Raw genomic sequence first — 21,494 nt, 5'->3', positions numbered from 1 at the left:
AAAACTCTACAATGCATTAGTAAGACCTCACCTAGAATATTGTGTTCAGTTCTGGTCACATTGTTACAAAAAGGATATTGCTGCTCTAGAAAGAGTGCAAAGAAGAGCAACCAGAATTATCCCGGGTTTAAAAGGCATGTCGTATGCAGACAGGCTAAAAGAATTGAATCTATTCAGTCTTGAACAAAGAAGACTACGCGGCGATCTGATTCAAGCATTCAAAATCCTAAAAGGTACAGACAATGTCGACCCAGGAGACTTCTTTGACCTGAAAAAGAAACAAGGACCAGGGGTCACAAATGGAGATTAGATAAAGGGGCATTCAGAACAGAAAATAGGAGGCACTTTTTTACACAGAGAATTGTGAGGGTCTGGAACCAACTCCCCAGTAATGTTGTTGAAGCTGACACCCTGGGATCCTTAAAGAAGCTGCTTGATGAGATTCTGGGATCAATAAGCTACTAACAACCAAACGAGCAAGATGGGCTGAATGGCCTCCTCTCGTTTGGAAACTTTCTTATGAGACAAAAAAAAATGAAAACACATGTTTCCAATGTAAGTTTCGTAAACTGCACATTTGCAACCTTCTTAGTCTAGAATTGCATGGCAGGTAAGATTGATATATTTTGTGTTACCCAAGCACGTTTTCAGAAATTCTTCACACTGAATTGACACATGGTTTGGAGAAACTGAATATTATTTTAAGAACAATTCCTTTTGTCTGTTTAGATGGTATGTCTAGACAGTCATTGAAGGGGGCATTGTGCTTATTAAACCGGTAAGTGAATAATCTGTGTGGAGACCTGGGAGGAAGGTTTCAAGGTGTTTATGTAGCATCTTGTCATCTTCTTGAACAATTTCTTATATCAAGCATTACACACACACACATTTATTTGATTAGTGCTGGTATAATTCTGTCTGGGGGAACACAAGCAAAATATAGCAAGTAATGTATAATGAAAATAACTATTACATCTAATAAAAAGGCCATACACAACTTGTGTAAGTGTTTGACACAACTAATTGATCCGATATTTGAATTCCCGTATTCCTTCATTGAAGATGCCCTCGAATTCAAAAGGTGCAGGCCGTTTTTGAGAAGGGAAAAAACTGTTTAAAAGCGCATCTTAAATTAGAAGGAATGCTGTACTTCACGACAAAATTGTGTTTGTCCTGCAGAATGTTATTTTGCTGTGCTATACTGCCCTCTCGTGGTAAAATAAAGAAGCGATCTTTCTTTAAGCTTTGGGCAGCTTCAGCCAAAGAAAAGGCGTGGATTAGCACATCTGCAGCCTAATGTGTTATCAAAAATGTGTAGATATTACAATACTGTAAAAGTATTAAGTATCCTTATCATTTCTGCAATATACGCAACATATGGTCCTGGTTGATCCTGCTCCGCTCCCATTTTCCTCTCCGTAAACTGGGTTGTCGTGGGACTCCGCTCCGGGTTTTCAAAATGACCTCAACCCGATTCTGTCTGGCTTCGCTCGGGATTCCACTCCGGGTTTTTAGGAGCCGGGATGTTTGTAGCGCGGTCGAAACGCGTCCTAAAGAAAGACCCAAAGTTAAAACAGTAACACACGATCTCAGATTTAAAATACAAGATTAAATAATAATAATCCATACACATTAAGATACATTGCTGGGGATGAACGAGTTTCTGGATGAATCTATTTTTTTTGTGGGAGCAAGACTACATTGTAATGACGTGAAGACCCAGGCGATGCATCGACAAAGTAAGGGCGATATTTTTCAATATGTATGTTACGTTGTCCGGTTATTTAACGTTTTGATTATATTTTTATTCACACTTTTGGTTGTGTTGTGTAAATTATGAGTACCGTGAAGTTCATACGATTTTAATATTTAGGCCTGGGAATCCGCGGAGTTTCCTGCTGCGGCGAGCCCGAGATGCGCGCCGAGGCATGGGGAAAACAATGGCTTACAACATGGGGCGTAAATACTGCCGTATTTTAATTGTAGTTCACAATGTTTTGGGAGCACAACTGAAGTATAATTGTACTTGGAAACGAGGCGTGTTGCTACTGACAACAATAATACGATTATTCCGTTTCCTCGCGTTTTTAGCAGGTGTTGAGTCTGAAACCAGCGTTTGTTTCCTTTATCCAGTAATCGTGTATGTAAATAAATACATCAATACATTACTAGTCGATGTTAACTTGTAATGTACATTTGTCACAAGTTTGCAGCTAAATCAATCGACTTGTTTAACCAGTTTTTGGGTTAAAACGCAGACCCAGACAGAAAACACATTTACAAAATTAAAGATTGCTTGTCTGGGATGTAAAAGAAAAAGCTACACAGATACATCTTTTATTTATTTGTGTCTCTGTTGTTTTTTATGAGCAATCTACAGCTCTGACCACAAGTTTTGCATCCCCTATAGAATGAACTCGCTTTGCTTCATAAAGTCGAATGAAACCTGCTGAATAATGTTACGTTCACATTTTGAATTACACACCCCTTTGTAGTTTTTCCATATACTGTACTAAACAACATTTCGAAATCTAACCTGAAATACTAATATTATATCATTTTGTAGTTTATTTGATTACATGATGTTAAATAAAATATCCAAATTATGTTCATATAGTTTTGTTATAAATTATGTCTCAATCCTAAAATTCTAGGTGATGCAAAATTTTTGGCCAGAGCTGTAATTGTCAGTTTCTACTTGCTTCCTATGCTTTCGCTATGCTCTAGAACTAAAGTCATTGTATTTATCTTGCTCTTAATTGTATTAATACTTGTACTGTGATTCTTGATATGTATTTTTGTTTACGACTGTAAGTCGCCCTGGATAAGGGCGTCTGCTAAGAAATAAATAATAATAATAATAATGATAATAATAATAATAACGCTTTCCCATGCTACCCTTCCGTTGCCTGATGCATATTATTTCCGTTATTATTATCATTATTATTATTTGTTTATTTAGCAGACGCTTTTATCCAAGGCGACTTACAGAGACTAGGGCGTGTGAACTATGCATCAGCTGCAGAGTCACTTACAACTACATCTCACCTGAAAGACGCAGCACAAGGAGGTTAAGTGACTTGCTCAGGGTCACACAGTGAGTCAGTGGCTGAGGTGGGATTTGAACCGGGGACCTCCTGGTTACAAGCCCTTTTCTTTAACCACTGCACCGCACCACACAGTCTCCTATTATTTATTTCTTAGCAGACGCCCTTATCCAGGGCGACTTACAATTGTTACAAGATATCGCATTATTTTTTACATACAATTACCCATTTATACAGTTGGGTTTTTACTGGAGCAATCTAGGTAAAGTACCTTGCTCAAGGGTACAGCAGCAGTGTCCCCCCCCACCTGGGATTGAACCCACGACCCTCCGGGCAAGAATCCAGAGCCCTAACCACTACTCCACACTGCTGCTCCAGAGCCCTATTAACTGGCCACTCAGGGACCCCATATATGTCATGTTTCAATCTCCCTGTGTGTGTGTCCTCCCCAGCTGGCCCTCGTTGCCCGGAGCAGTAGAGCTGGAGAAAGTCCGAGGGAAGATGTATCGGGGTGGGGAGCGGGACTTCCAGACGTCGGCTCGGAGGATGGGCACCTCCCTGCTGTTCCAGCTGTCCGTGCACGAGCGGGAGCTGGACCTGGTCTTCCTGGATCACAGCTATGCCAAGCCCTGGAGCGCCCACCCCGATGCCAGCAGCGCCCGGCCCACACGCATGCTGTTTGTCACGCCACGCCGGCAGCAGGATTCCTCAGGGTGAGAGCGGCTTATTCAATACATATCATCTCGGGTGTCTCCGTTCCTGCGCATCTGCATGCCACACTTCCTGCCCTTGAACCAGATAAACCCGTGTCTCAATCGGTTCTCTAGAAATATGCAACACTTTGAAGCAAGGACATTCAGATAGCCTAGCTGGGTGGTTATTTCCCTCAGATCTGATGCTCCAAATATGTAATGTTAAAAACATGTTACTTGGGGCTCCCGAGTGGCGCTCCGCGTGGAGTGCAGGATGCGCCCTATAGTCTGGAGATCGCAGGTTCGAATCCAGGCTATGTCACAGCCGACCGTGACCGGGAGTTCCTAAGAGGCGGCGCACAATTGGCCGAGCGCCGCCCGGGTAGGGAGGGATTAGGTCGGCCTGTGGCTCTGCAGTGGAGTCACCAGATCTGTGTTGTCCTCCAGCACTATAGGTCTGGTGGCATTGCTGTGGATCTGCAGTGCGAAAAGTGACAGATCGGATTGGCAGGAGCACGTTTCGGAGGATGTGTGTTACAGCTGCCGTTTCCCGAGTTGGGGAGTGGGGACCTAAATAAAAATGTTACTCTATTGAATACGTACCTCAACTGTCATTTTTATATATTACAGTAGAACCTGTCATACCCAATTTAATTGGATCCAGAGGTCCATCGGATATGTTATACTACTTTGTAGTAGCTTTTGCGTCTGTGATTTATTTCCTTCAAAACTGTACGTTGTTCTCCTGCCCTAAAATGCTCCAGCTAAAACAACACTTTAGCATTCATGTCTGTACATGGGGATATTGTGAACCTATGCCCCCCCTAGTTCTCAGCATGTCTGTTTCAAGTCTTTTCTCTGCACACGGTGTAAGTTGAATTATCTGGGGTGTCTGCAGAGAGACGGAAATGTCTATCGACGTGGAAACGGTGACCCCGACCCCGATGCCTCTGTATGACAATCAGAAGGCGCGGAGCGTGATGAACGAGTGTGAACGGCACGTGGTCTTCGCACGGACTGACGCGGACGCACCCCCGCCGCCCGACGACTGGGAGGAGCAGGTCAACAAGTAAGCGTTGATAATACAACCAACCCCAACTCCCATCGACGCGGGGCCAGAGAGCCTTCGGTATCTGTTTCAGACAGGGTGACTCCCTTTTCTCAGGTGCTGTGCTGGTTTATTTTAGAGAAGTGTTCAAACAGTCATTATCATTATTGCTCTAAGGTCCAGTTGCTTTTGCGTGTGTCTTTTATTCTTTCATAGTTGCCTTCTGTACTTTATCTACTTTGTCCCTGTTGTTCATTGAGCCACCCAGGCTGCTCTTGCTATTACTTGCAGCAGCAGTAGAGGAGGTTATTAATGTCATCTTAAGCTGTGTTGTAGCTCAGGAAGCAAATACGAGTGCCTCTGTTTAATGTATATCTCTATAGTGGTAACATTTTAGAGAAGGATTCTGGAATTTGTAACACAATGAAAAACACGAGAGTCGCATTAGAGAACCAGTCTCTCTTAAACCACGTGCTTCCATCACAGGGGCAGCCTGACGCTTTACACAGAATAGGTCTTGGAGAAATGCAAGACCCCTGAAAATACCTTTTATTGTTTGCCGAGGGTTGAGGTTTGAGGGGTGCTGTGGAAAAAGAGACGCAGAGCAGTGTGGAGAGACCCTGAAGAGCTCAGAACAAAGGGAGCCCTAGCCTTACTCCTAGCTATATTGTACGGCAGACAGCTTGGGGGGGTAAAATATCCATTTTAGTGTTTTGTTTCCTCCGCAGGGCTGGCTGGTCCATGGCCCAGAACAAGCTGTTCAACAAGGTGATGAAAGCACTGCTGGCTGAGCGGCAGGCAAGACTAGCGAACGAGAAGGTGAGAGAGAGGGTGCAGTGTGCGTGTGGCTGTAAAGCCTGTGCTCTGTGCTGGGTCACACAGTTTCTGAGGTTATTCAGGCAGTTAAAATGACGTCGAAGAAGAGGGCTCTGTTCAAACATGTCCTACGTTGGTGTGGATTTTCTTTGGTGCACCTCTGACTTGCTGCCCTGTATTGTGTTGCTGGAGTGAACCCATTGCACTTAGCAGCACACCAAAAAAAAAAGAGCACAAGCTTTAAAATATAACACCCTTCCTAAAAAAAACAAGGTGAGTGTTCAGTAATCTGAGCCTGGACTGAGTGTGGAGTAGCTTCCCTCTGAAGCATGGGCGGGGTTTGCATTGCGGTGCTGAAATAAGCAGAGGGAGGGGCAGGTGAATAATGTGGCGCTGTTTGTTTGACGCAGTTCTGTTGTTCTTTCCCCCTCCCCCCTGCAGGCGTGTAACGAGCCGGTGCTGCGCCGCATCGCGGTGGATAAGTGCGCTCGGAAGGTGCGCCACGCCCTGGCCGGTGTGAGCTGGGATACCAAGCTCACCCAGTGGCTGCACTGCACACTGGTGGATTCGCTCAGCCTGCCCATGCTGGCAGCCTATCTGGACGTGCTGCAGACGCTCAAGAGCAAGGTGAGGACGTCGGCAGCGAGAGTCCAGGAGATCGTCCGCTCGCCTTTAAAGCAAGAGCGGAGAGGCACTCTGGAACAGAACAGAGTTCTCCAAGCTGCGGGGCTGCGGCAAACAGCCGATCATCGTCGAATGTTTGGTTCAGCATTTTGATATACAATTTGTAATGATTGAATGAGTTACCAAAGCTTCTACCTAGAACAGATTAAACAAAAAAAGGAAAGTTTTCAATGCATTCATATTTCTGCAAGTTTTTCCACAGTTATCAATCAATTTATTTTTATATAGCACCTTTCATGTCAAGCCACCCCAAAGCACTTTACAAAACAAACAAAAATTAAACCGTAATTGAAATAAAATACAAACAGTTAAAATATAACATGTCGATTTTTCCATGAGCTTGGAAAAAACAGTAGGTTTTTAAAAGACACTTCAATTATTGCTTATAGCACTTAATTACTAGTTCCAAGAGCAAAAATCTGTATTGATGAATATATAATGAGCTTTTTGAAGCAAACGCAATTCATGTTAATATACAGGAGGCTGTGTGGTCCAGTGGTTAAAGAAAAGGGCTTGTAACCAGGAGGTCCCCGGTTCAAATCCCACCTCAGCCACTGACTCATTGTGTGACCCTGAGCAAGTCACTTAACCTCCTTGTGCTCCGTCTTTCGGATGAGACTCTGCAGCTGATGCATAGTTCACACACCCTAGTCTCTGTAAGTCTCCTTGGATAAAGGCATCTGCTAAATAAACAAATAATAATATCCTAAAATGAAGTATAAAAAAAAGCATTCTTGCCATTTTTATTGTTTGACATAGCTGCCCTCTCTACGAAAAATCAGTTTATGAATCAATAGTGTATTTAGCGTGGTGGCCCAGCCCTGCTGTGCTGACGGCTGTGCTGTGCTCCTCTGCAGGTTCCCTCGATGATCGAGCGGATGCTGCTGTCCTCGTCTGTGAAGACTGGCGCAGCGGGTGCCGAGGCGCTGTCCCTCCTGCTCAAGAGGCCCTGGGACCCGGCCGTGGGGGTCCTCTCTCACAACAAGCCGGTACGCCTCCTCCATAGTGACCACACGCCACGTGGACTGCTGAGTTCCTGTCAGATTCACGCAGGAGCTGGCACTGGCACCAGGCTGGGGTGCTGTTCATTTATCCCAGCAATATCTAATACCAATCCTCCCTTTCTCAGGAAGCAAAGGACTAGAGGCTGCCATTGACCAATTGATTTATATCGTATTTAGATATAATTGCCAACTGGTTGCTAAATTTATTTTATAAATTCCTATGCAATTTTAGTCTTCTGCAGCCTGCTGCGTAATTTTTCTGTATAAGCACGGGACCTTGTTTGCTTACCAGTTTGTTTACATTAGCTTCACTGTTTGAACTGATTTCATTGTTTTGTTTGTTTTACAGAGCAAGCTCCCAGGGTCCCCCCTAATCCTGATCGCTCCCTCCGGGCCGACCAATCAAGTCTTCCCCACCTCGCGACGCCTCCGCTTCTGGCAGTCACAGCTCTCCTGCCTTGGGAAGGTGTGTCTCTGTCTGTCTGTCTGTCTGTCTGTCAGCAGGGTGCCTGGATCACAGTTAAAACATCTCATACAATAAAGTTAAACGATGCAGCTCTGTGTTTGTTTGGAATCAACTTGGGCTCTTGCTTGCATTATCATGCTGTCGTGCAACACCTTTCAGAGGCTTGCATGTGATAAAAATAACTCTGTATGTATCTGTTCAGCTGTAACAGATTGAGGGAGCGAGGCTGAGATCATGCAGGTTGGATGTCAGAATCACTTACAGGGCTAGATCACTGCGGGTCTTTCTGATTCACTAAGAAAACTGGACACAAGCACTCAACTAATAAAATGTAAACTACTGAAAGCCCTTGAATGGATTTATCAGGCGTTCTTGCTGTAGTGTTTGGAGCCCCTAGCCAGCTGCCGGACTGATGAATACACCTGTTTGTGTTTCAGGTTATCCCTGTGTCCACACACCTTGTAAATAACGGAGCCAATGTTGGAATCACCCAGTGTCTGGAGCACATGATCGGAGCAGTGAGGGGAAAAGTTCTAGAGGTACCGACTGCCGTTTATTTGGGTTAAAAATCTCTTACAGATTTTAGGCACTTTTACTGTATTGGTTTAGTACTTTTTAAACAAGTTAAGACATTGACTAATAAAAGAAAAATAAAAACGTCACTCCCTTACAACATTAACCCTTTACTGCCCTCGGTATGTTCCCATACCTGTTTAATGGCTGTTTTCTCAACGTCAGATATATTGGACACTGGCCAGCAAAGGGTTGAAGCAGGAGTCTACAACCCTGGTCCTGGAGAGCTACTGGGGCTGCTGGTTTCCATTTCAACCAGTCTCTGTTACTTAATTGAACCAGTTATTGGCTTAATTAGTCAAGATTAACAGGTGTTTCAGATCTTTAGCCACTGATGATGTAGACACCTATAAAACCTGCTGGATAGGGGCTGTCCAGGACCAGGGTTGGAGACACCTGGGTTAAAGTGTGTGTGTGGTTAAAACAAATATATATATATATATATATATATATATATATATATATATATATTAATCCTGGACCTAATGTAGGTTCAGTTTTTTTTTGTTTTTTTTTTTTCACATCTCAGCACGTGCATTTTTAGTACTTTTTGCAATTTTAAAAGAATGCATCTGCTTTTCTTTTTTCACATCAGCTTTATATGTAATGCTCCAGGTTGCTCAGTTAAATTATATTATTGAGGGCTGAATTGCAAACGGGGTTTGCGTTTCTGTTCCGGTAATTGTTTTGAATGTGTTTATTTATTTATTTTTTTACTCCTGCCTCTCTGTCCTTGGAACAGGTGCACAGCCACTTCCCGCACAAGCCTATCATTCTGGTGGGCTGGAATGTCGGAGCCCTCATTGCCTGTCATGTGAGTATCTGAGGAACGTCTCCTGTACATTGGGGTCCCAGCGGGGACAGCAGAGTGAGCCCCTTAAGGTCCTCAAGGAATTGTGCGGTTTGTTGTATAAACGGTTTCTTCTTTAAAATACGTTTTGAGAGCGACTCAAGCATCACGAGGATGAAACTGACAATTTGGATGACCAGTTCCAACCCGTCAATACATTTTAAACCCTGTTCCGTGCCCCTCCTTGCAAAAATAAGAAAGTTGGCATCATTTTTGATTTGCTGGACACGTGTCCCTCGTACCTTGATGTGTTACTGTATATACACACAAAATGATTGCGTGCTGTAATGTGTCCCCCAGGTGGCAGTAATGGAGTATGTGACTGCAGTGATCTGCCTCGGGTTCCCTCTCTTCACCATCACTGGACCCAGAGGGGTAAGCCTTTTATTTTTATGTCATATTTGTTAAAAATCCTTTTCTTTTGACGTTGGTCAAATATATACCGCGGTGTGCACGTGTATTGAAACACCCCATTGCTTCTGCTGTTTTGATTTGTTGTGCATCTGTTGTGAAAATCTTGGTAAAATTGTCAAAATAGGCAACTTTAGTGATTGATTTATTTGGTGATTTTAATAGGTCACACATGCTATTCGTTTAAAATGGTAAGGAGACTTGTTAGAAGTTTTTTTAAGACGCCTAATTAAAGCAGAAAGTGGTCTAACATTTTCACACACGAGTGCCTGTTTCCATTTGAATTAGATATTTCATTTTAAATAGTTCTTGTGCACAGACAGTGTTCTTTTGAATTGACAAAGCATTTTTTTTTTGGTCGGGCAGGATGTGGACGACCCCCTGCTGGACTTGAAGACCCCTGTGCTGTTTGTGATTGGTCAGAACGCCCTGCAGTGTGGCGTGGAGACCATGGAGGAGTTCAGAGAGAAGATCCGGGGCGACAACAGCATGGTGGTGGTGGGAGGAGCGGATGACAACCTCCGGTGAGCACACAGACCTGGGCTTTAAAGCTGCAGCACCCCGCTAAAGAAAGAGCTCCTTTCAGACTTTACATTGCCAGTTTCAATAAACCTACAGTAAAACCTCTCTAGGACCACCTGGGTGAAAAGACCACCATGCAATAGAGGTATCTTTAACATTAGCGTTTTACTCCTATTGACTATGCTGTCCCTTTTAATATTAAGGCAACCCCCAGTATTAACCCTTTGCGGTCCATTTATTAATTGCGCGTCAGGCACGCCAGGTCTAATTAATTTTCACACGCGCAGTTCATTTTAGACGCGCTGTTTAAAAGTATTTTTTTTCACAGTCAAACGGGTTTAAATGGCCCTGCATATCAACAAAGCACACACTAGGCATCTCCAGCCCCGCCCCACCCTTTCGTTTGCTATAGCATTCACCTATGTAAGAAATAAATAATAATAATAATAATAATAGTCGTACATACCGATCGATCATCTCTGGATCACTCGTTTTATCACCAAACTCTTCAATATTGCAATCCAAGTCATTATTTTATTACTATAACATCTCAAAAAAGCTCTGCAAATGTCCGTGTTTTCTGTGCGCTGATTCAGTCAGCCAACTTGTTTACTTCAGACCTCCCCCGTTATCTGATACCTGATACCATGTGTGACTATTCATGAGATACGCCTTTTTTTTTTTTTTTTGACTTGTCTCGGCTCCTGTCGCTCCCACTCGGCAATTGAATGGTTTTCTCGGCTTTTTCCGGAGAAAAAACGACTAGACACCCGTTTATTGCGTTGCTATAATGATGTCGGACCCAGTCCGACAAAGGACCTGTGAGGAATAATTGCAATGTCGGACCCAGTCCGACAATGGACCGCAAAGGGTTAAGGCCACCTTCAGCAGCCCCAAATATCAAACCATGTTAAAATTCCATCAGATCAATGTTCTGCAAAACGTTTTAGCGTCTTGTACAGAAAAGTAAAGAATAGCTGTACAGTAGATTGCATTGAATTGATCACCTGAGCTGCTGTACTGAGTAGACGTATCTTTCCAGTACCAATAGAGCAACAAAATATATCTTTAGAGGTTTGCCTTTATAACATTTATCTCTCTCCAGTCAGAGCTTATTCTTGCAAAATGTGTTTTTTTTTTTTAACTGCATTTTCTCATAGTTTAGCTTTCTGCGTGCTCTACTTTATCAGGAGTCTGGTTTGTCTACATTCACCCAAACTGGGTTTATCTACAATGCCCAGCAGTTGTAGCTCAAGTATGTGCCTGTAAAACTCAGGTTAAAGAAGATCAGATCGACTATTTCAAAGCCTTCACACTGTACGTTGATTTGCAGCATCAGCACAGCAAAAATGAAGTCTGAAGGGCTGACGCAGAGCATGGTGGACCGCTGCATTCAGGTAATTACGTTTCCAGAACGTTTTCATTTGAAATAACACGTATCTGACTTCCCGTCTCCGGTATGGAGCGCTGTGCTGGTGACTGATTGATTGATTGATTGATTGACAGGATGAGATCGCAGATTTCCTGACGGGAGTTCTGACCCGAGCTGAGAGTCATGCTGCGGCCGACCCCCGCGACCTCGACACGGAGAAGAAGAAGAAGCAGCGTGACTCTCGGAGGGAGCTGCCGTTCGAGCTGGAGAAGAGAAGGCCTGCCTCCCCGGCCACGCGGCTGCCCATCTCCCCCTCGGAGTCAGAGGTGAGTGAATGTGTGATTCAGCAGGGCTAGGGAACTCTACAGCAGGGCTGTACAATCAATCACAGCCCTGGAGGGCCGTTCCACTCCAGGTAAAATTAGATAACGAACCACTTCAGGATCTGGCTGGAGGTTTTAATTGGTTCAGTTAAACAGTATGGAACAGGGTTGGAACAAAGACCAGTTCAGGACTTGTTTCCAGTGAAGTCCTAATTTAGTCAAATTTTCATCTTGTTGTTCCAGTCAGTTTTATTCACTCTGTAGAAGCAGAAGCACAGCTACTTGCATCTGATTCCACGCACAGAAAGTCACGCGCTAAACCTCTTAATCCGAAACGCTCCCCTAAATATCCCCTTTTGCTTGTTCTTTTCTGTTTTGTTTTTGCTGTAGGATTTGTCAAGTGTTTCCAGCAGTCCGGCCTCCAGCCCGAAGACTAAAACGTCGGCTCTGTCTCCGGCTCAGAAATCCAGCCTGATCACAGCCACCCAGCTGCTGAAAACACACATGCAGAGATCAGGAGCTGTGCTTACTCACAAACAAGCGCAAGGTACAGGCTGTGTGCTCGCAGAGCCGTGTACGTGCAGCTCTGCACAACAGTTTTGCATCACCCGATAGAATGAACTCATTGTGCTTCATAAAGTCGAATGAAACCTGTTGAAATAATGTGCCACTGCTGGAGCAAACACTGGGAGTGTGGGGATACAGTTCTGTAACCTTGCATTGCTAGAACTCCTAAGGCATAGAGGGAGAGCTGGGGGATCTGTTAGAAGGTATAGGGTTACCGTTTTGGCGGGCGTGGCGGGGGGTATGTATCTTAGCATGATGTATTGCCTCTTGAAGGCTTGTCCTGGGCCCTCTCTCTCTCTCTGTGCCTCCCCACTGTTCCTGTCTTTCCTTCTGTAACTCTGTCTTTTTTTTTTCTCTTTCTCATTCTCTGTTCGTTTTCAGCTCAGTTCGCTGCTTTTCTGAAACAAAACATGCTGGTGAGGAAAGCAGCACCTCCTGGCAGCCCCTCCTGTCTCTTTGGTGAGTATCTCTCTGTCTCTCTCATCTGTCCTGCGCTTTACAGCTGTGGCCAAAAGTTTTGCAGCACCCCTGTAGAACTCATTAACAAATTTTGCTTCATAAAGTCCAAATAAATTATTTGTGATTTAAATTACCTTCACATAGGTTTGTATTATGTCTCAATCCTAAAATTCTAGGTGATGCAAAACTTTTGGGCCTCCCGACGAATTTGATATTCAAGCCCTGCTCCCCTCTCTCATTTCCTTCCTCCCTCGCTATCTCTTTCTTTGAGCTGTCTCTCCCTTGTGAGGTTGTGGGCCTGGGATCTGGTATTTATGGGTGTGTGATGAAGCAATAGAGTCCAGGCTTTGCACTTGAGCAGGTTTGACTGTGTGTGTGTCTCTCTCTCTCTGTTTCTGTCTCTGCAGTGCCTGTGTCCAGCGGGCAGGTGGAAGGGCTGGACAAAGAGGACCGAGCACAGCTGAAGAGGAGACAGACCTCCAACCCCACCCCGTCCAAGTCCCCCAAGAGAGCCAAAATCAAAGTGACCATCCTGTCCCACGGGGAGACTGCAGGGGGCGCCACCACCATGGCTGCACAGGACGGTAACGATTCGAACCATACCAAGGCCTGTCTGATGCTTGGGGATTCAAAATGCAGTCCAGCATCCAGCCAGTGCATTCATCCTGTGAATGTTACAGCTTGCAGGATACAGTATGGGTGTGTTCTAGGGTGCTACTGAAGATACAAACTGATTTTTTTAACCCCTCAAGGGCCAGAGCGTGGGTAGCACCTTGTACTGGACAGCATCCTGCACCCTGTATTTAATCCTTGTGTTGCTTTTCTGTACCAGGAGCCTGGGAAGATGCCTACAGAAATGCAAATACGCCACTGGAAGACCTTCAAGGTCTCTCCAGAGAACCAGATTGTGGGATCTGTCTGTGGCTTGTTTGGATTTTAAATCTTGACCTGTTCCTTTTTGTTTTCCTTGATCTAGGAGGCGCAGGGGGGAAGCCTTTGACTGTGACAGTGGGGCAATCTGTTGCTGGGGCAAAGGAGCTGTCGGGGCTTCTTACAGGACAGAGGTGCGTGTCTGTGTTCAGATGTGCCTCCGAGATCTGCTGGCGTTGCTGATTTTTATACTGTGCACGTGGGTGTTCCAAAGTGGGTTCGTTTTCCGCATTTCGATGACGCCTGTAGCAGCGTGACGTCCCTGTACCTGCTTCAAAGCTTTGCAGCAACAGCAATGTTGAATCCGTAAAACAAATTGGGTAATGAGATCCATAAGCAAATTGATTATTATGTGTGGTACATTCGTGGGTAACTCAGAAATAATCGGTTCGTCAGTAAAGACGTAAACAGCTTGGCACTGTTGTTCCTCTGTGTGGTTTTTTTTATCTCCCCCTCGCTCATCGGTTCTTTTTACGTTACCCACTTCGCACTGTCGTGCATCTTTTCTGTAACTGAGGACTTTGCTTTTGTAGTTTTTGCAACCGGTAAGTAAAACAAATATCTATGGTGGATGTTGCTCATATTGATCAATTATTATTATTATTATTTATTTATTTTTTTTTTTTTGTTTGTTTGTTTAAAGTAGGAATCCTGGTTGTTTTTAATCAGGCAGCGATTGAGTAAGAGCTTTGTGTGTCTCTGTATCTCCAGATCTGCCAGTGTGTCTGAAGCCTCAGGTGCTGGAGTGGTGACCCCCAGCTCCTTCCACAGCCTGCAGAGCCGCCTGGGGCCCGGCTCCCCCTGCACTGCCCAGACACAGGCTGCAGCTACACAAGGTACCTCCCGGCGAACTGGACACAGAGTAGACCCGGCTTAGCAGAGTGTTTCTGGATAATTTACCCTTTTTCTACAGATTTTGGAAAGAAAGAGTAATGGCTTGACAGTTTTTTTTTTTTTTTTAATTTGTGCATAGATTTGAGATCAGATTTATTTATTTATTTTTTTGGAAATTACTAAAAGAAACTACCAATCAAAGGCACTTAACTTCTGCATTGAGTGATTTAAAAGCTGTTTAGATGTGAGCTTTGCTTTCACCCAGGGCACTGACATTTTTGCTGCTGCATCAAGGCCATAAATGACACAGAAAGTAAGAAAAAATGTCACTGAGATTTCCTGCCCTATCTTAGAGCAACCTATAGAGGATATGAGTGGTTTGAGTACTCGATTAACTGTAAACAAGGGCGACTGAGGGAATGCTTTGTGTAAGTGTTATTCCGTTAATTAACAACAACCTAAAACATCTTAAAGGGAATGCCTCTTAAAGTGTGAGTATCTCCACCTCCCTGATCTCTGTGACTGATCCTCAGGCTGTGTATCTCCACCTCCCTGATCTCTGTGATTGATCCTCAGGCTGTGTATCTGTACCTCCCTGATCTGTGCGATTGATCCTCAGTCTGTGTATCTGCACCTCCCTGATCTCTGTGATTGATCCTCAGTCTGTGTATCTGCACCTCCCTGATCTCTGCGATTGATCCTCAGTCTGTGTATCTGCACCTCCCTGATCTCTGCGATTGATCCTCTCTCCAGGCACCCCCTCTGCTAGCAGCTTGCTCCAGGGCTTGAGTTTCAGCATCCAGGAAATTGTCACCCGGTCTCCCAGCTTGCCCTCCACAGCAGCCACTGCAGGGACCAGCACTCAGGTAACCTACACCTGGAACAGACCCACGGCCACACAGGTAACTTTTGACTGCTAATAATGACTTGACAGGCTGCTGCCACTCTGCAAGCATGGACCTCACATAGGTTCTACTGCATTAATGTTTGGTACTTCCTTATGTCCTTGTGCGTGTTGATTTTTATTTTTGTGTAGTTATTTTTTTTTTTTTAAATAAAACTGTTTTGTTGATTTTTATTTACTGGAATCAATGACTGTTTGTTTACACCCAGCCACACTGCCTTCCTCCCAGTCCCTCAACCCTAACCAGTAGGCCACACTGCCTCACAGTCCTTAAGATGTAATTCTTAGCCTGCTGTGTCTACATACTTCTGTAGGTCATACATGCTGAAGAGCTGAGCTGTGTAGCGTCACTTGTGTGCATGTAGAGTAAAGCTGTGTGGTGTCACTTGTCCTGTGGTGACCTGGTGTGTGTCTGTGCCTGGGTGTGTTCCCTGACAGGCTCCTGGAATGAAGACGCAGGGCCAGGTTTTGGGCACCTTCACCACGGGGAGTGGCACACTGGTCCGGACCCTTCCTGTGGTCACCAGCGGGGGAGGGGGCACCAGCAAAACCACCGCCATCCACCAGCTCCTCGCCAACGGAGGGCTGGCCAAGCTCGCCAGCAGCCTGCCGGGACTGGCACACATCTCCAGCCAGAGCGGCGGTACGTCTCCGCGGTGCAGCAGTGCCAGTTAGACGCGGTGGAGCAAACACAAGGCAGATTTCTCAAGACACTTCAGGTTGTGGGTTTTCACATGAAAGGCATTGAAATTATGTTGCCTTGCAAGACTGCTAGGGTTCGGTCACGTGCTAGTTGAAACTTGGCAGGTTCACTGTCAACTAAATGAATGCAAGTGAAGATAATTCTTGTTCTTTTATCGCAAGGTAGGCTGTGGAACAAGAATGGAATATTGTATTGAAGGTGTAAAATGTAAAATTACATCGGCATTGTTTCTGTTGACGCACTGTGACGTTGGTAATGCAGTTGTGAATACTGGGCTTGGAGTTTTGTCACTGATAGTTCAGCATTGGTATTTTATCGAGTTTCCCGTTTTGTCTTCTGGTCTTTAACTTCACAAAGCGTCACTTTAGATGATCGGATGAGACTCGCATGCTGTTCGGAGTCGTTGATTACTCTCCAGCTGTGCGAGCCGTCTCCACCAGGTCCCCTCTTTGAATGAGAAGTTGTTCTCTATGGATTTTTCACTTGCTTAAATAGAGGAATTGATTGACTACATTTCCAGCCTCAAACCTACTGTTTCATTTCTTTTGAAAAAAGGGAGAAAAAAAATATATGTATCATCCGCCATTGTTTTAGGTCGCACATTTCACTAGTGTATCTGAGAGTCTGTTCGTGGTCCCTACCTGGTTAAATAAAGGATTTCATGATAATATTTTGTACCCTGGCAGGACTGAAGGCACCGACCACCATAACTGTGACCCTGCGAGGGCAGCCAAGCAGAGTGACCACCGTCAGCCAGTCTGCAGCTGGCACGATGATGCCAGGACCCAGCGATATGCAGGTGTGTGTTACAGCTGCCTTCTCCAGCACAGTGCTCACAGGGTCCAGCGATTATACAGGTGTGTGTTACAGCTGCCTTCTCCAGCACAGTGCTGGCAGGGTCCAGTGATTATACAGGGGTGTGTTACAGCTGCCTTCTCCAGCACAGTGCTGGCAGGGTCCAGTGATTACACAGGTGTGTGTTACAGCTGCCTTCTCCAGCACAGTGCTGCCAGGGTCCAGCGATATGCAGGTGTGTGTTACAGCTGCCTTCTCCAGCACAGTGCTGGCAGGGTCCAGCGATTATACAGGGGTGAGTTACAGCTGCCTTCTCCAGCACAGTGCTGGCAGGGTCCAGCGATTACACAGGTGTGTGTTACAGCTGCCTTCTCCAGCGTCCCAGCTCTGACTTCAGGGCCTGCGGAGCCTCCCTCTGGTATGTGTGGAGCACATGCAAAAAACGTTGAAAAGACTAGAGGCACCACAAATCAAATATTATAATTGCTGGCAAATTGCGACACTGATATACATTTTAATTAACATTTTATGCCTTGCTTTGAAACTGGTCAGAGAGGGAGGAAATGGCACTTCTGGCGACATTGATGATGATGTTGTCACCACTGTTTTATTTCACTTCCAGTGTGTGTAAGAATGAGGTCAACTTCCTCGCTTTTCACAGGCGTTTTAAGTAGCGCACTTAACAGCTGTGCCCTAGAGCAGTTGGTAATAGAAAACTAGGACTTGACTTTTATGAGATACTTGCTCCTGTCGTGTTAAGAAATATTGCAATACGTTTTCATTTGACGTCATTGAGCCCCTTGGTCTGTTAGTGCTGATAAAAGTGACAGACTTTTAATCCTGCCCCACCCTGTACTGCTTATCCTCATCACAAAACGAGAAGCTGAGCTACAGAGAAATAACTTATTTTCAGGTCACAGCCGGGATAACTGGTGTATAAAACAATACCCTGTTTGCTATTGGATCCGTAAAAACAACCACACACATTATAAAAAGGCCCTAATTAAATGAGCTGCTGTTCTTTTTTTGCAGTGTCTTTATTGAGAGAAAGCTCTACAAATTTATACTTGGGTCCGAGAAGTTTACTGCTCTGCCAGATTTGAGTAGAGTTGATTTACAGGCCTATCAAGCCTGCAACAACCTCACAAGCACTGTGCTGTAGCTTCCTTAACGAATGGAAGGCTTCGATCTCCTGTTCCTGTCTTGTCTCCAAGATGTCCACTCGTTTTGCTAACGGACCCTGCTTCGATTCTGTAGGGCCCTGACCCTGTGCTGGGGAATGCCGTCGCCCAGGCCGCCACTGCCAACCTGCCGCCCGCCAAGATCCTCCCGCAGCTGGACCTCGGCAAAGTGCCCGCGGGTGCAGTCCTGCCAGCTGCCACGTCTCCACCCATAGGTGAGGCAACTTGGACTTTGCTGCAGCTGCTACTGCACTGCACGCTCCTCTCCTTCAGTGCTCCAGACAGGGGGGGAACACGCTGGCACAGAGCTGCCCGCCAGACACAAAGCGTGTTCAGCCTGTGCTAGTTTCTTAAATAGAATTAAAACGGCTATTGTTTCTAAACTAGATGTAAACATTTTTTTGAATTGCTAAATTTAGGGCTTTCACGTGCACCTTCACATTAGCAGCTTTTTTTTTTTTAAATCTCCATCTATATCTCAGAGGCTCCTATATTACCCCTAATTCTGTAGTTACTGCTTTCTCCCACCTTAACTGGAACGCTGCTTGTATACATGCCTGCTGGCTCCTGTTTATCAAAAGACTCTTGAAGGGTCCTATCCGTGTTTCTCTGTGACAGCGATTTGTATTTTACACGCAAACCTACAAAGTTTATTCAAAGCCTATAAATAAATGTGTGCTCTTGCATATCTGCCCCCGCATTTTGGTCAGGCTCTATTGTCTTGTGAATAGCAGATGCCTACTTCAGCAGGATGATGCATTTGATACAGTAAAGCAGACGTCTCAAGTTGAAACCTGCAGATCGTGTCGGGGATTTCGATGCAGGAAGATGCCGTGGGAGTGCCATTCGCTGTTAGGAAGCCTGTCATCTTTCTGTCTGTCTGCACTTTCACACTTCAGTTAGGTTGCATTTACAAGGTGTTTTTTTTAAAGATGAATGGCAATGCTTTCACACTGTCGTTGTCTCATTAGTCTTTCTAAAGCACGGACCCTGGGAGGAGGAGGATGGTAATTTGTTACCCGTGGATTAACTCCTTAACCTCCAAACCTTGTTCAGAAACAAGCCACAACAATGGAATCAAATTGACAAAGCCTATTGCATCTGCCTTCCAGGTTTCTTCAAATTACATTAGTTACAGTGTTGCAAGAAAAGGACCAGAAGGGGGTTCACTTTCCATTGTCTCAAGTCCATGTCAGGCTTAGCCTTTCAAAAGTTATAGACCAGACTAAGCGGTTTGACTTTTCCTGTAGACTTCAGGTGTGTTCATGCTGTGGTCCCTTGTTCTAGTAGCATGTCTGATATCCACCCTGCCTTGGTTATTGGAGAGTACCGAGTTGAAGCAAGTACCCTCTAGTTGGGGCATTTGGCCACATCAGTCATCCAGTTCATGTGCTCTCTCTCACGTGACTATTTCAATGAATCTTCACAAACCATTCCATTAGAGAAGCCTGACCCCTTGAACGTGAATCCTTTTATTTTCAGCATTAATAATCTTGATTGATTTCAGGTGATGCGTGATAAGACATGTATTGCATTGATTAGTGAATCGAATGACAGCTTATAAAATTGAAATGATTTCTACTTTTAGGTTTCAATATGGAATTTTTTTTTTAAAATATATTAAAATTGATTAAAATTGTTTGTGAAATTCCACACGTCAGGAGTCTGAAACCTGTAATGTATTGACAGGCATGTATGTGTGGCTAGTTACACTCTATGCTTTTTTAAATCCTGTATCGGATCTGCTTAGCCCCCCCTATAATGAACAGCACTGTGTATCAGGCTGACCCTCTTTCTCTCGTTGCAGTGACCACCACCAGCCCGACCAAGACTCTGTACGTCATGTCGGACGCCAGGCTGTCTGCTCTCACCAAGTCCATCCTCCCTCAGCAGCCCGAGACAGGGCTGGGATCACTGGGGGTCCCCTCCCCCTCGGGGGGCGCAGTCACCTTCACCACTCCCGCCCTCGCCAGCACCCCCAGCCCCTCCTGCACCGTCGTCCTGTCCAAGCAGGGTACTTCCAAAACTGTCCTCCTCGCCCCTGCTGTAGACCAGCTCTGCCTCCCCCTGTCCAAGCCCCCCGTGTCTGGGGTCGAGACCTTGGGCCGGGTCCCCTCAGTGCTGGATGAGGGGAGTACCATCCTCCACACCACAGAGACCTTTGGTCAGACTCCTGGCACCACCATCATTACTTTGTCAGGCAGCTCCGTGGCCGCCTCAGCAGGACCCCAAGGACCCGGAGCCGGCCAGCAATATTGAAGACACAAGAGCATGTGGAAGGATGCAGGCTGCTGAAACCACTCCATCAATATTACTGCCTTTGCTTTGTAGCTGTCTGTCTGAGGCTGGACATTTGTTCTGTTGTTCTTGCTGCACGTTTGGTTTCTTTTTTGGAAGCTTTCCTGGGATGTTTTAAGTGCTGTCAAAGTGTGACTGTGGCACAGGGTTTTATCACGGCCGGAGGAGAGAGTTACTGCACACTCTAACAGACCAGGACAGTCGGCACAGCTTTTAGTTTGTTAAATGATTCTCTGGCAACTGATTTATTTAAAAATAAATAAATAAATAACCCTAATTGGTCTAAAATCAGCCTTTTATGTTCCCAAAGTTATTTTGCAACAAGAAATTCTTAATAAAAATCTAACAGCATTATGAATGTAATTACATATTTCTTTCACCCATAGAATATGAGAACTACCCAATAGCTGGCAATGCCCTGCAAGTAGTAAGATTGGTTCTGTTATTTCAGTAGCTGTACATCCTCCCAAGACTGGATGCTTGACCATTGGGGAAGTTGGGTCGACCAGCCTCTTCCATGGACCATTTTTTTTTCCTTCAGTGCCGTTTCGGTACAGACTGGAGCAATGGGGACTCTTGTGTTTTCTAAGTGGTTTCCTTCTCGTTGTGCTTCTCTGTAAAGGACTTTGCTTGTGTTTTGGATGGCATTACCGTTCCATCTTGTTTCAGCTGTTCAAGCGCAGAGTTCTTTTCATGTGTTTTTTGGGGTTTTTTTTCCAGCTGCTTAATTGTTTTATAAACTGGAAAGAATTTAACAACTTACGGCTCATTTTTTTTTTTTTCTGTTTTCAGAGTGCATCCGTGCATCGCCAGATTCTGATACTTCTTCTGAAGAATGTCGCGTTCAGGTTTCGTCATAGATGGAGAAGCGGTTCTCTCTAATTTATTTTGAAATGTAAGCGTAACCTTCAGACAGGCGGACGGAAAGACAGACTCCATATAGATTATGATGCACTAATTTGTGCTAAAGTTTTGTGGCAGTTGGATAAGCGCTTCTCTATACTGGAGCTCTAAA

At 45.0% G+C, this 21,494-nt stretch overlaps 1 protein-coding gene across 3 annotated transcripts; it reads left to right on the top strand.

Moving 5' to 3' along the window:
• Window positions 1–1,488: 1,488 nt before the first annotated feature.
• LOC117966123 (KAT8 regulatory NSL complex subunit 3-like) lies at window positions 1,489–21,241 on the top strand. 3 transcript variants are annotated; one of them, XM_059008419.1, is made up of 23 exons: window positions 1,489–1,739; window positions 3,500–3,760; window positions 4,638–4,808; window positions 5,516–5,606; window positions 6,045–6,230; window positions 7,145–7,276; window positions 7,641–7,757; window positions 8,195–8,296; window positions 9,073–9,144; window positions 9,481–9,555; window positions 9,958–10,115; window positions 11,447–11,510; window positions 11,620–11,811; window positions 12,199–12,355; window positions 12,757–12,834; window positions 13,242–13,418; window positions 13,811–13,898; window positions 14,476–14,600; window positions 15,352–15,500; window positions 15,941–16,145; window positions 16,892–17,004; window positions 18,258–18,396; window positions 19,989–21,241. In XM_059008419.1, exons 2-23 carry the CDS (start codon window positions 3,549–3,551, stop codon window positions 20,438–20,440), a joined length of 3,255 nt encoding a protein of 1,084 aa, XP_058864402.1. In that variant the 5' UTR covers window positions 1,489–1,739; window positions 3,500–3,548; the 3' UTR covers window positions 20,441–21,241. The 3 variants fall into 3 exon arrangements, with proteins under 3 accessions (XP_058864402.1, XP_058864403.1, XP_058864404.1); XM_059008420.1 differs by lacking the exon at window positions 12,757–12,834; XM_059008421.1 differs by lacking the exon at window positions 18,258–18,396 and having other exon boundaries at window positions 19,989–20,123.
• The last annotated feature ends 253 nt before the right edge of the window (window positions 21,242–21,494 follow it).

This window comes from Acipenser ruthenus, chromosome 37 (genome assembly GCF_902713425.1).
Source record: "Acipenser ruthenus chromosome 37, fAciRut3.2 maternal haplotype, whole genome shotgun sequence".
NCBI classification, from domain to species: domain Eukaryota; kingdom Metazoa; phylum Chordata; class Actinopteri; order Acipenseriformes; family Acipenseridae; genus Acipenser; species Acipenser ruthenus.
Note: the sequence above shows the minus strand (reverse complement) of the source record. Positions and strands in the feature narration are given on the sequence as shown.

Bases quoted from the DNA above. Each gene is read 5' to 3' on its own strand.
- LOC117966123 (XM_059008419.1), top strand. From the start codon at position 3,549: ATGTATCGGGGTGGGGAGCGGGACTTCCAGACGTCGGCTCGGAGGATG. The intron at 9,556-9,957 runs GTAAGCCTTTTA...TTGGTCGGGCAG, and splicing joins CCATCACTGGACCCAGAGGG to GATGTGGACGACCCCCTGCT. The intron at 13,419-13,810 runs GTAACGATTCGA...TCCTTGATCTAG, and splicing joins CACCATGGCTGCACAGGACG to GAGGCGCAGGGGGGAAGCCT.